At 37.8% G+C, this 15,037-nt stretch overlaps 1 protein-coding gene across 2 annotated transcripts in view; it reads right to left on the bottom strand.

The window, feature by feature from the left end:
- PCGF3 (polycomb group ring finger 3) overlaps nt 1-15,037 on the bottom strand; it is a 127,596-nt gene that overhangs the window by 18,920 nt on the left and 93,639 nt on the right. For both annotated transcript variants that reach the window (XM_089670875.1, XM_089670877.1), the window contains one exon: nt 2,367-2,463. In XM_089670875.1, the coding sequence (XP_089527001.1) occupies nt 2,367-2,463 (97 nt within the window). The remainder of the gene's footprint in view (nt 1-2,366; nt 2,464-15,037) is intronic.

The raw sequence follows: 15,037 nt of genomic DNA, 5'->3' as shown, positions 1-15,037 counted from the left end.
AAGGTAGAATTTCTTTGGCAAATAAGACATGCAAAGTCTCTTCTGCTAAAACATCTTCCTCTCACTTCTTTCAGTTTTAAATATACTGCCTGCAGTGGCCGCACAGTGCCATATGCACCCTTGGTTCCTTCCATGCATCTCTAAAGATACCCAAGAATGGAGCCTGGGATCACACAAGTCCAAGGCACATGCGTAAGAGTTATATCAGGGACTGACCCCAATGGTAGAGCCAGAAAACAAGGTGGAGTAGTGACATTGCATCTTTGATGCAGGTGCACTAAAGGGCAAGTGTGTCCAATTTTAATTATGCATACAGGGTACACACTCAATATGTTCCCATCTTCATTGTGTCTATTGGTAATTTACTCTCTTCCTTGAAGTGTAAAAAAAAAAAAAAAAAAATCAATGTACTATCAAAACAAAGCCTGTGTTTTACAAAAGTAGAATAGTACTGTATGGGCGACTTCTTTACAGACATGTTCTATATCAACTTCACTGGCATAGACTGCAAAATAGGATTCACTATACATGAACTGAGACTTGTAAAGTACTATCATGCAGCCATTTGGACAATGCTAAAAAGGGACATTGATGGAAGTAAAACGACTCCCTGTTCAGCAATGTGAAAACTCGTGTACACTGCCTGGCACATTCTAAGAAGCATCCAAAGAATGCTACTAGCCAGAACCCCTTGACCTCTGTTCAACCTATTGTGAATGGTACTGCGCTCTACTGAAGTGCTGACACATGCAGCATCCCTGCTGACAAACACATACTGTTCTACTGTAAATAATATAGTGAAGCAAAAATGATTTCAGATTCAGGGAGGAATCTGAATTGTATGGAAAACTTTATTAGATTATTAGACACTGATGAAAAGTGGAATAATTTGTTGTTGTGCAGAAGCAAAAACACCAAAAATGTACAGCCCACTTTTATATGGTCATTAAAATGTTTAAGTCATGTTTAAGTCATGAAATCAGCATTAGAGTCTGGACACAAGACATTAACAGAAAGGCTAAGATAATGGTAAAAAGATATCAATTCTATATAACAATTCTTATAGCTAATTATGCATCTAAAGCCCAACGTTTTATTCTGTTACAACAAATCTGACATTTTGAGTTATCACCAGAAAAGGAATAAAGACAGAATATCCTTCAATGGGAACACTTCACGTTATAACTGCCTAAGAGAGCATATCCCTAACTTTGGGGGATTTCCTCTCAAACTCTCTTGTGTCCATAGAACATGAATTGAAAGGAAGCTTCCAAATTGGATACAGATAGCAAAAACATTTAAAATTTTAGAACCTGAGTAACAGGTTAACTTTAAAAAGGATGAGATCACTACTTATAAAAACCCCCCCGGACTTCCTCCAAAGCCCACCAATCTACGCTAATCTGAGCCATCCCTTTGGGTGCTTTCTTAAAGCGGTATTAAACCCCACTTTGCTACTTTTACCCACAGGTAAGTGTATAATAAAGCTTACCTGTAGGTGAAATGAATATCTGCTAAACGTGCCCTGTATAGGAGATTTATTCACATGCTGTGCAACTAAATGCGACCCACTCAACTGAATGGGGGTGCTCTGTGGTTAAAACAGGTAGTGAGGAAGCGATACGACTCCCCACCACCTATCAAATGCCCTGGCAAAAGCTAAATGAACGCTGTTCACTCTTTCGAGAGCAACACTAGTGTAAACTAGCTCTTACATAGCACATTTCTACATGCTTTGTGATATCAATTTATTACCTGCTGTTTAGTCAGTAACAGCAAATCACAGCTGCTACTGAAATTGTATGCTAAAAAGAGAATTTCTTACAAAATTAGATTCACATTGCAAAGTGGGCACTAATTATAAAAGATAAGAATATAATGTACATAAATACTGGGCTTCCTGTGAACTACATAATACTTAGACTTAACTTTCTCCATGGGGTGAAACCTCATATACTTCATATGCCGTCATATACTATTTCACTGTATTCTATATGTGTTTTTAACTTTCACAAAAGGAGCCAACACAAAACACACCAAAAAATAGAGACAAACTGGACAATTAACAGATTGCGCAGCGATCCTTAATAAAAAGACAAGCTCACACGTTTCCATAAAGTTGTGAGGATTTTTTATTTTTGAATGAAGATCATTTATATTTTCACTTTTCTGGTGCTTTAAAAAATGTCAGTGTCCAAGCCCAGTAATCTTTGCAGCTGCATAACATTACTTACATCTGTTTACTCAGATGGTGCACGAAAACAACTTTAATGTACAACTTGTAGAGCACAGACATTGACTATATTAATAGCAAATTACAATAACTATTACAGAGCTAACTGTTTACATTTACCTATTCCACTTACCCTATATACTGTAGAGGATGGCTCTGATGGATTACAATTCTGCATGTTGGACATGTGTTATTCTCTTCCAAATACTTCACCAAACAACTTCTGCAAACTGCAAAAAGAAAAAGTTTAATTTGTTTCTTTTAAATAAATAAAAGACGGAAAGCAGATACTTTTTTTCCCCCTTCTAAAATATTAATAAGCAGACAGCGTTTTTTTAATTTTTTTTTTATTATAACTATAAAAGGCTTGATGAAAAAAAAAGAAACTTCTCTAATTAAAATGTTCTTTCTTGGCTATTATGTGAATGTTTTACCAAAGACAGCTCTGCTTAAGATTTGAATTCAGCTGGCAAACAGTGCCATCTACTGGTCATTTGCAAGAATTCTTCATTACATATGAGAAGTAGGTAATGGAAACCATTTACTTTAGATTTAGTGCTTTAGATGCATTAGGAACAGCGGGGTGTATGTTTTTACTTTCGATAATATAAAGCTAAAACATGTAATACAAATAAAAGATTGTTAAATGTAACACTTTGAACATTTTATTTTTTTCCCTTCTTATATCATTCCAAGGTTCAGTAAAGTAATTGGAAAAGCGAAAGCAAAGTGCCCTTGCAAACAATCCATCAAAAGTTCTCTCTTCAACCGATCTGTCAAAGACAACTCTGCTTGTTATCAGCCTTTTTTTTTTATATAGAATTCCTATTCGTAAGAGTAAATCCTTAGCAGCAGTAACCCATATAAATGTAGTAGATAATGTCTTCTAATTGCGGAGTTACTGTACTTAAAAACAAAAATTTAGCACTAAAGGGAAACTTTCAGTTTTTAAGTAAGCTACTGTATATTTCATTTATTTTTTATAAGTTCCTTGTTTATAGAGAAGTATTTAAACCAGTACACACTGATCAGTCTAATAAGAGATCCAACACTAGCCCACTGATTTCAGACTGAAAACCTAGACAGCAGATTTTTCACAACGTTGACGAGAGCCGTGGACATTAATGTACTTATGTGTCAAAGAAATGCATTTTGCATGCAAAAATGTTAGCAATATTTTTTAGTCATGCTTTGTGATGAAAGCAACAAAAATTTTTTTTTTTACAATAGTGTGGCCAAATAGCAACTGTTTATCAATTTTCTTAGTTAAACCACAACTGTGACTTTGTGTCCTTATTGTAACCTTAGAAGTGTTGCAGAACTTAGTGGCTAGAAGCAGGTTTTAGGTCCCTTGCACAAGGGGCTGTACAGATACAGTGCTTCCCTCCCAGTGTTTTGGGGTGCCCTAGAGGTACAGGTGCAGCATCCAGCCCTACTGTAGGCAGCCTGTCAAAATCTATGGTAGGTCGTGGCTGGAGGTTGATGAGTATTAAAACAAGTGGAACTGGCATTTAGGGCTGTGTGTGTGTTCATGGGCAAAGGTTTCTGTCACAGACTCCCTGCAGCGAGGCTGGACACTGCACCTGTTCCTTCCTGGGCACACTAGAATGTCAGGAAAGGCAAATTACTGATAGATAGCCCTGTGTGCAAGGGGTCTTAAACACATGCATATACTGTATGTTCATTTTCTTAATGGCTGATTTATTAAAGTGAAACTTTAGTCAGAAAATTCCTGAGTAATCACTTTAGCCTGGCCCCTTTTGCAGGTATAGCTACATTAAAAATAAGTACCTGTACTCTTTAGAATCCAGTAAGGCGCTGTCTCACCCTGCTCTGTACAACCTTAATTGTCTTGAATTCTCAACACTGTGCCGATAATCAGTGAATCATTAGAGGCTGATCAGCTGACAGCCTAAAGATTTACTGCTTCTAGGGGGGTGGAGGCACAGGAAGGAATTACACACAGATCAGGCAGAGAGAAAAGAAAGGCAGGGGAAGTGACAGGACAAACTCTGCTGCCAGAGAGACACCAAAGAGTTAAAACTTGCAAGGAAAAAAAGTGTTGTATCTAATCTCCCTGATATTTTCTACTTTCTCCCTCAGCAGCTACAGCCCTAAAAGAGCTTCAGCACTGTAAATCTTCTGTCAGCCTTCTTCTGTAGCTAAGCCAAGGCATACAATCAAGACTGGAAATGCACACATTTTAATTGCAGAAAGTGACATATCTTTTAAGACTAAGGGGGGGGGGGGTGCTGAGTTTTCAATAAGGAACTGACTGCTCTGCCCGAACAGCATTTTGGGCTGAAAAGCCAAGGGGCAATGTGATACACATTTTAACACAGCTCTCCCTTTTTTTTTTAATGAATTTTATTTGAAGTGTACTTCACTAATGTCACACTTCCTTTCTTTTTGCAGTTAAGCACACCACCTCTAAATCCTAAACACAGATCAACCGTAGGGTTTTACCAACCCTCCCCCCAACACTAGTGTGCATGAGCCCGAATATATTTTGGTAAATTGCACTTACATCTACAACGTAAATATTTGTGTTACTTTATTTTTTATTGTTTTAGTGCTACACTTTTTTTTATAGAGATATACATATAATTGGCAAGGGTATATAAAAAACAAAAACAGAAATTTCTTGTTACATTAGTTAGGCAACATATGTTGTTTCATGTTACTGTTTAAAACATCAAAGTAATTCCTGCTTACCCACTTTTGGAAATGTTCTGTCATTTTATCATTTGGTCACATAGAACAGAAGTTTTACTGAATACTGTAGATACAGTACAACTCCAGGAAATTTTACATTATAGAGCAGAAAAGAGCTGGAACCTTAGTGAGTTTTTGACTATATCGGTGTCCCTGCCAGAGAGACTTTTGTTCACTTCTTATCCCACTGACCTTCTGAAAATGCTGGTTACTTAATTGTCATAGCTTTCAGTACTTTGACTCGTGGAAAGTAACGTCAGAACCCCTGATATGCCTGCTTATTCCAGGTCTATGGATTTAAAAAGTATTGCAGCTGCTGAATCAGCATGACAGCCAGGCAACTCTCAATTCTCTTTTTTATGAATGTTGAATTAAAGTGGTATTAAATCACAAAATAAAAAATATATTGCAGTTTACTAATCCTCAGACTATTTATTTATTTTAGACTTTTTTTCCTCCATTTTGACCAGGTGATCCAGCCACTTCCTGGTTTAGGGTGGCTACACTTCACTGGAGGCACCCCTATACATCAGCATTGTCGGTCCTTTATAAACAGTTACAGCAAACAGTTTTTTTCCTTTTGGGATAAAGATTTTACACAAATAAACAAAAGCTGACCAGTATAGGCACTCCTGTCATTTTTAAATATGAATATAGTAATGTTAATGTTTGTCTGGACAGCTTGGTCTGTTAAAGAAAGTTGAAAAATGACAGAATTGCAGGCCGACTCACCAGGTGAAAATAAAGCAAAAAAAGCCTAAGGAAAACGAATGTAGCCATCACATCTAAGAATTGGCGAGATGCAATTTAACCACTTCAGCTGCCATGGTATAGCCATTTATTTTGTAATGCGCTGAGCAAACTGTTGGCGCTATACAAATCCTGTATAATAATAATACATCGCCAGGAAGACGTTATATCAGGATGATGCCTGCAGCAGTATTTTTTTTTTAGCCGGCAATGCTCTTTAATGTAGAAGCTATCCTAGTGACTAATTAGCCACTGGTTTGCTTTTACAAATGGCAGAAGGGGGACCCCCCTTCTGTTGCCTTCTGGGGCTCTCCTGTCCCACCAGGGAGCACCAATTCCACCGGCAGACCATAGAGATGACTAAGGACCAGAATGTCCTCAATCATCTCTATGGTCTAAGAAACTGGAAGTGACAAGTATTTCTGTTTTTTTCCTGGATATACACAATCCACTATTGGCTTGTCAAAACATCAGATTAAACCGATCTAGGTTTGATCTGATGCATTGAAGGGCAGAGGAGAGATCTGGGGTCTAATAGAGTCACCACTCCAGCCATCTCAAGGAATGTTTATCCCTTCTTATAGCCATTAAAAAAAAAACTAAAAAAAATGAAATAAAAGAAAAAAATTATAAAAATTGCCCCCATCCCCCCGTGCAAAGGTGAATGCATACGTAGGTCATGCACGCATATGTAAACCGTGTTCGCACCACACATCCACACAAGAGGTATTACCACAAACATTATGCAAGAGCAATATTTCTAGCATCAAAACTCCTGTGTAACTCTACAATGGTAACCTTTAAAGCCTTTTAACGCATCGACTATGGATAATTTAATGTACTGTAGTTTGTCGCCATTCCACGAGTGTGCACAATTTTAATTCGTAACATGTTTGGTATCTATTTACTTGGCGTAACATCATCTTTTATATTTTACCAAACAAAAGAGTATCATAATATGCTTTTGTGCATTAAAATTCATTAGTGTAATATTGCCCAAAAAGTAAGTTTGAAAAACCATTGGGCAACTATTGTGTGATATAAAAAATTTAAACACTCTCCATTTTATTTTCTGTTTAAAAAAATATATATTGTTTGGGGGGTTTAAGTAATTTTCTAGCAAAAAAATGCTGATTTTCAGAATAGGCTGGGGGCTGAAGTGGTTAATTCTTTTATTCTCAGTAAGGTCACATACGATAAAAAACAACCTACAGAAATGAATTATCTGTTCCGTTTGTATAGTGCTTTTTTTTTTTTTTTTTGCATCCGATTTTGACTGTTTGGACAGAAAAAAAACCACAACGTCGAAATGTTTGCTCAATTTGCACAGTAATTGTATGGAAATAACTTGACAGGTACCCGCTCCCACTTTCAGTCCGATCACCTAGGCGATCAGAAACGGAAGGTGTCCTCCCTCCCTCCCTCCCTGTAGTCTTTTGGGACACGTGACAGGTCCCAGAAGACTACAGGACCATTCATGAAGCGCAGCGCTGCTCGCGCATGCGCAGTGGATACCAGGCTGTGAAACCGCAAGCTATCACAGCCAGGTGCCCACACTGAAGATGCCGGCCTCTTAGAATACAGGACGGCCGGTGAAACGGGCTGCGGGGAACACACCGCTGGACCAAGGGACAGGTAAGTGGCTGTTTTTTGAAAGTCAGCAGCTACAGAGAGGAGTCATCACTGAGTATGACTAGCAAAAAGCAGAACCTGTATTTACAATAAGCAAATATGGCTGCCCCAATATACATACATTTTTAGTTCAGGGGCAGAAAAAGTTTGTCACATTAATAGCTTGTGTCAACAGGTAAACAAGTTATTTTCCTGTGTTTTGGAGGGGGGAAAAAACAAAAAACAAAATCACTTTAAATGAGTAGTACACCTGGCAGTTTAGATTCTGGAATTAACCAGCTTCATGTTTTGCTAAGTTTCTTTGGAGGCAACATGGTTTCATTTGAACAAAATGAAAAGCAGGTAAAATGCAGCTCTTTTCTGGCAAACACTGTTTCCATTCGAAAACTGGAAAACACAGCATTGACGTGATCCTATATATATCTAAAACACTGCAAAAAATACCTTCTGTTGGAAATATACTGTAGTTACCAACTGGTGTTTGCACTATTGTAACTATTCAGGAGTAGGGATTCTAAGCCTTCAAACATACCTCCCGGAAAATTCATGATTTTTTATCTTTGTATTTCCTCTTTTTCCAGAGCTGAAGTATCAGGCTGTAAGGCCTCCTTGAGCTCAGTGATAAACTCTAAAAACCTATCAAAGAGTAAAAAGGTGCTATTTGGATTACATACCTCCAGAAAAATTTTACCCTTTTCATGACCAGGCCATTTTATGCTATTCAGCATTGTGGAACTTTAATTTGCAATTGCTTGATCAAACAACACTGTACTCAAATGAAATTCTTTATATATATTATTTTTTTTTATTTTCTTTTGCTTTACACAGACAGGGCTTTCTTTTAGTGGTATTTGATCACCGCTGGGTTTTTATTTTTTGCTATAAACAAAAATGATATTTTTCTACTTTTTGTAAGGAAACCAATCCAATAAAATCAAATTTCCTCATATATTTAAGCCAACATGTATTCTGTAGGCCAATAAGTGTATATTAATTGGTTTGTGTGAAAGTTATAGTGTCTACAAACTATGGGATATATATTTTAAAATTGATCAATCCTGATGTATTAACAGCAATCAGCAATTTCATTTCTTGAGACCCTTAACCCCTTCCCACCAACCGTACAAAATATATGCAGGCCTCATGGAAGCAGATCTTTTTTTGTGAGACTGCAATTATGCCTACCTCTCTTTGTGCTGGGACCGCTTCCCACAGCGAGCTTCCAACACAGAGACCAAGTCCTCACTGAGAGCCCCGGGTCTCATATTACTGATCGGGACCCGGGAAGCCCGGTTTCGGGTCACCTAATCGCTGTGATAGCCTCTGAGTGGCTATCACAGTGATCAGTCACTGTGAGCCCACCCTTGTGTTTACTTCCTCTTCTGAATGAAGGGAAAGATACAAAGCAGCTTTCTTTTCTTGCAGGAGAGGAAGATATGCACAAACAAAATATTGTGTACAAAGAAAAAAAAGAAGTATCAAGGTTTGTCAGGTTTAATGTTTGTGTCAAAGTTAGGGTCAAAGGTCATGGTCAGCATATTTTGGATAGAATTTAAAAAAAAAAAAAAAAAGAGGATTCCCATTGTGGTTAGGATGTATAAACCTGGTAAAAATGATAATTGTACCAAAAATCTTATACAGATTCAAAATGATACCAATTAAACTCCCGGAAGCTTTTTTCAAAGTAATAAAAAGAATGATAACGGGATATATCTGGAGGAAGAAAAAACCGAGGGTGTCCCACAAAATACTAAGTAGAGATAAAGAGAAGGGTGGTCTGGGAGTTCCAGATATAAAGAGATATTACAAAGCAGTAATATTAGGGAGAATTTTTGACTGGACATTCAATTTAGAGGGGAAAAGTTGGGTAAAAATTGAGAATACACTTAGTGGAACTAATTTGAATAGAATAATATGGCTACCGGCACAATATAGAGGATTGAAGGAGGATTTAAGTTTGTACACTGTAAATGTATTAAGGGAATGGGATAAAATACACAAATATATGAAATGGGAATTTAATTCTATACTAATGCCACTAAGAAACACAGAATTCTTTCCACCAGGTAGAGAAGAGATAACAGGTAGATGGTTTATAAAGGAAGATGTCCAACTCAGAGATATAATGGGGGAAGGGAAACTGAAGACCTTTAAAGAGTTGGAAAAGGAAAAGGGAAATATTTTCACTAGGCTAGATGAGCGGCGTTATTATCAATTAAAATGTTTTTGGGGAAATGTCCCAAAACCCCTGAGAACGAAAAAGGATTGGAATTTGTTTGAAAGGTTGCTAGATGCACGGGGTGATGGGAAACACGGAATAGCTAAAGTATATGGAATCCTCACAGATTTAGACACAAACACTAAACCATTGCACATTGTGAATTGGGAAAGAGATATGGGGGTGGTATTAGATGAAGGAAAACAGAAGAAAATAAATAGATTAGTTCACGGAAATGTAAGTGTGAGGGATGTGGAAATAAATTATAAATGTTTGACAAGATGGCACATTGTTCCGAGTGTGGAGTGTAAGATAAGTGCGGAGAAATCACAGTGGTGTTGGCGAGAGTGTGGGGAAGTGGGGACAGTTTATCATATTTGGTGGGAATGTCCAAAGATTCAAATATTCTCGAAAAAAATAGTATATTTAATAGAGAACATCGGGTTAGATCCAGGGATGTGCCTGGTACACAGTTCAGAGCTATCAGTTAGTAAATATAAGAAATTAGGTTTAGGGTACTATTTGAACGCAGCAAAAAGCCTGATCCCCAAGTATTGGAAGAAAAAAGAAATACCGAAAGAGGAGGAGTGGATAGAAAGAGTAAACTGGACTAGGAAGATGGAGAAGACATATTATATACAGGAAGATAAGCTGGAGGTATATCTCGCGAAATGGGAAAATTTTGTAATAAGCGTGAGAAAGTGAAAAGTAGAACGTCATAGAGAACAGTTGGGTAGGATATGCTTGCTTTGGATACAAGATAAGGAAAATGCAGAGGGGGGGGGGGGGGGGTCGGGGTTTCAAGAGGGGGGTAAATGAAGTAATAAGAAATAATTGTATATTTATGATGATCGAGATGAAAAGGTTTTTTTTTTTATCTTTTTTTCTATTGTTATTACGGTGAAAACTAATAATAAATATTTAAATTTAAAAAAAAAACAGAATTTAAAAAAAAAATTCAAATTACTATCAGTGTCATGGTGTTTTAGGTAGGATTTAAAAAAATTTAAAATGCGCACCATTGTTATTGTTTCTGGACTTACTACGAGTACAAACAACCACAACTAACATACACATATGTGGTATTCCTGTGATTGTCAGGAGAAGAATTTAATTTTGGGTTGTTCTTTGGTAGTAAATTATGGTAATAGCAAAAAAATATACAGCTACATTTAAAAAAAAAAATTCCACTAATTTGGGCCAGATTTTCTTAGATAATTATTTAAAAAAAAAAATCAGTAAATATCTATTACAATTTTACCAAAGAGAAAGTCCAATTTGTCCTAAAAAAAAAAAAAACAAGGTAAAGTTCACCTGGATACACAAAGCAGTTGCTACAATATGTACAGTTTTACTAACACATGTCAAAGTTGCAAAACTGTGCATTAACATTTGTTTTACCCTTAGACAGGAAGGGGTTAAAATGCCAGAACAGTACAAATATCCTCCAAATGACCCCTTTTTGGAAAGTAGGCAGCCCAGGGTATTTACAGTAGTAAGAAGCATGGAAAGTTTTTTGAAGTGGTTTGATTTTGTCAAATTAAACAAAATTATGTTGTTTTTTTTCCACAATATTTTTATTTTTTTTACATACTGTCACCAATGCAGTAAAGTGTCATATGACTGGTGTGGCAGTGATACTGACTGGTGACAATATGTTTAAAAAGAAGAATTTAAACATTTTTAATTCAATTTTCTAAACGCTTTTCCATTTTTAGGGTTTTTTTTCCTATTTCTACTTTTTTTTAACTTCGTGAAACTACTACTCCACAGGGGGTGGTTAGGAATTTTTTTCTCACTTTGATTGCTGTTACAGTGATGTTTTGAACCCTCATGAATGGGTTACATTCATGCCAGCTGTAAATGCTATTGTGCTGTGATTGGCTATCACACGATACAGGGTGCAATGATTGGCCCAGGTACTGTATGATAGCTGTGGAGGAAAAGTGATAGAACAATTACTGTACACAAGAATTCATTTTCAAAGCAATTTTACATGGGAGATGTCAAACTTAGGGAAATACCTTTTTTCCCCCCTGCACTTTCCTCCCAGCTCATCCATTCATGAATGCTGTACTACAGCTTCAATGAATGAAATGTGATAAATGAATGGGAGAAGTGGATGATTGAAAGGTCAGTCCTCTCCATTCATAAAAGCTGTAGTATGGAACCTATGAATAGAGCTGGGCAGACATAGTTGGGGAGTCTTGATGAGAGCCTATGATCGCCTCAATTCCATTAACTCCCATTGCATTTGAAGATTATAGCGGCAGGGATGGGGTCATCCGAGGAGAAAGATTTCACCCAAACAAGGAAACAGCAGCACATCAAATGGATGGTAAGTAAAATGTCACTTGCGGTTTTATTTTTTTCTATGCAGCTATACACACCAAACATGCATGCACATTAAAAATTGCTTGGATACAATCATTTAGATACAGCGAAGTACAATTAGAGCAATTAGTTAAAAGTAAATGCATAGCATTTACTATACATTTTCAGCACTAAAATAATCAGGTAAGCGTGAAATGTCATACATAAGCAACTTATATTTACTATTTGAAGCTAGCATGTGGTACGCTCAAGGCTGCATCTGCACAGAGGTTAACAGCTATTCTGTAAATAGCCTGAATGGTCCATGTTATGAATAGATCTGAATAGCAGGAGAGCCAAGTACAGCTGAATGAGGCAGAAAGGCATGAGCTCACCTGCTCCTTCCTACCAGATTTAAGGGTTCATGCACGCAGGGCTTTATTAGGCATTTTATATGCCTAGCATTTGCCCATTTGTAGCAGCAGGTGCTGCTTATACTCTGCCATACAAGTGAATGGCTGTATGCATCCACACCCCTGTAAACGCTGATGCTTGTTGACTTGTTGACAGTTACCTGCAAATGAGTGTCCTGTGTTTTTTCTGTACATGAAAGTTGGGAATTTGGGAATTACATCACGTGCCAAAGCAAAGTATTGACATTTATAAGAGCAAAACTAGAAGAAAATATAAAATTATGGAAGTATGGTCAACAGCTCATCTGCACATTTTTGCTGCCAGCCAAGTACACTAAAATCATATGCAGCCGCCCAAAGCAACAAAATCAAATTTCTGCTTTCACAGCCAATAAAGGATGATTACGGTAATTTGATTTTTGTATTTTAAAACACAACTCTGTGCTTAGTGCTACCTTTTCCCCTGTATTTTGTGTGTTTTGTTTTTAGAAAAACTCAGTGAAGCAGAGAGCGGGATTGACATCAGTGCCATTCTCTGTGCATTTGTGGCGACACCTAATCAGGGGTCAGAGCCATGTCACCCAGCATTCACAGTATGTGCTCAGTCTTCCAGGTTAAGTGATCTTGACTGTCATTTAACCCAGAAAAATTAGGACAACATGTGGTGAAGAACAGGTACTGTGGGGAGGTGGAGCAGCTTCTGACTAAAAGGCAAGTATTATAGAGAGCTGCCAAAACAAAAAAAAAACAAAAAAAAAACATTTTTCGAACATTTCTAAAAAAAAAAAACTTTCGAAAATTAAAATATAAAAAAATGTAAAAAGCTATCCACATTTGGGCCTTAACCCTTTCCCTGCTAGAGCAGTTTTTGTGTGTTTTTCATGCATAATAAAATGCACATTTTAGGCCTGATGAGAACTTGAAACCCCCAAAATATTATAGATTTTCTAAAAGCAGAAACCCTGTAGAATGAAATGGTGGCAGCTACAATTTTTTATGTCACGCAATAATATTTCATGGCACAATGTGCGCTTTGAGTACAAAAACTATGAGCATTTAAGTGTGTGTACATGGGGGGCAGGGGCCGATTAAAAAAAAATTATATTTTATCTTAAATTTTTAACTTTTTTCTATGCTCCCAACACAAGGAGGCCAAAAAGACCACTTATGTGATAGCACAGAGCAAGTTACAAGTTCTCTTTAAGAAGACTTGAGGGGCCCCCAATGTCATTCATGCACTCCTTAGATTTTATTATTTTTATTAGCGGTACCATACTTATATAGCGCTGTCAATTTACACAGCGCTTTACATGTGTATATCTATATTGTACATTCACATCGATCCCTAACCCTCAAAGGGCATACAATCTAAAGTCCCTAACTCACATTCATACATACACATACTAGAGCCAATGTACACAGGAACCAATTAACCTACCAGCATGTCTTTGGACTGTGGGAGGAAACCAGAGTACCCAGAGCAAACCCACGCAGGCACAGGGAGAACATGCAAATTCCAGGCAGGTGGTGCTGTGGTTGGGATTCGAACCCACAACTGCTAGGCGGAAGTGCTAACCATTTAGCCACTGTGCTGCCCTTAATCACTGCTCATGCTCAGCTTACTTCTTTCCTGGCCACAGAAGCCAGGGAATGACAGCTATGAACCCGGCAGTGATTAGAGCTCTTTGGTTCTGGGTTCATTGGGCCCCAAGGAAAAAAGGATGAGCCACATGGCGAGGGGGGGGGGGGATATTGACCCCCTGAAATACAATAGGAGCAAAAATAAATCTCCCCTCTTATGCAGTTGTCACCAGAACAGGGTGACAACACCATTAGAAGACTTTCCCCCATCATATGGCTGCTCTATAATTTTGTATTATCTCACAATTTCTATTTCAGTGACAATGGTCACCAACATAAAATAGTAGTTACTCTAACCAGTGGAGACACACAAAGCAATATAAACTTATCAGGAGGTCCAACCATTTCCAACTTGATCTGAAAAGAAAAAAAAAAAAAAAAAGAAGAAGGAGGTGGCTTTGATTTTGCATACACGTTAAAGGAAAAAAGTTACCCTTTAAAAAAATGCACTTTTTTTGCATTTACTTTTCTTTTTCTTGTTCAGACATTTTGATGGAGAGTTTTACTATGCATATTACAGAAATGTAGTTAAATGCAATAGGAAATTTATGCCATCCATAGGCAACAAATAATGAAGAGGGAATGAGAATGGACATTATCAGTATAGTTATCTTTATCAGTAAGTATAATCACATTGTACATCGCATCAGGTAGAGGAGGACAGGCCTCAAACAAGTACAGTACACTGGAGTAGGCTGGTAGCTCAGGAGGATCGTGTATACAGGTAAAGAAGTAGTGAGGTAGAGTAAATTATCCATACTGGGGCATTTACATACCAGCCTCCTGGTGTGTTGGGGCCAGGACTGTGGATAAGGGAGTACCACCACGAGGCCCAGGTAGCTGGGTGATGGGTGAGGCAGGAGGACAATTACTGGAACCAATCCCCTGTATGTCGCTCGCTGCAGCAACTAAAAGCTGGCTTCTTTTCCTTTCCCTCTTGCTGGCTTTCAGCTGCTGCAGAGAGCCATACAGGGAAACGGTTACAGTAATACCCCCCACCACACCCAATCACCCTCTGGTGAAGCATACCTTTCTCCTTGCTGCCCAGGCCCCCCTGTATGCCCCCAGCCTCACAGTGCTGCCAGTTTCTCTCCTGCAGCTGTAAACACACAAAAGGGTCCT

Source organism: Staurois parvus, unplaced genomic scaffold (assembly GCF_062004578.1).
Source record: "Staurois parvus isolate SC_StPar_1 unplaced genomic scaffold, SC_StPar_1.0 ptg000096l, whole genome shotgun sequence".
Lineage (NCBI taxonomy): Eukaryota > Metazoa > Chordata > Amphibia > Anura > Ranidae > Staurois > Staurois parvus.
This window is presented reverse-complemented; position numbering and strand designations above follow the sequence as displayed.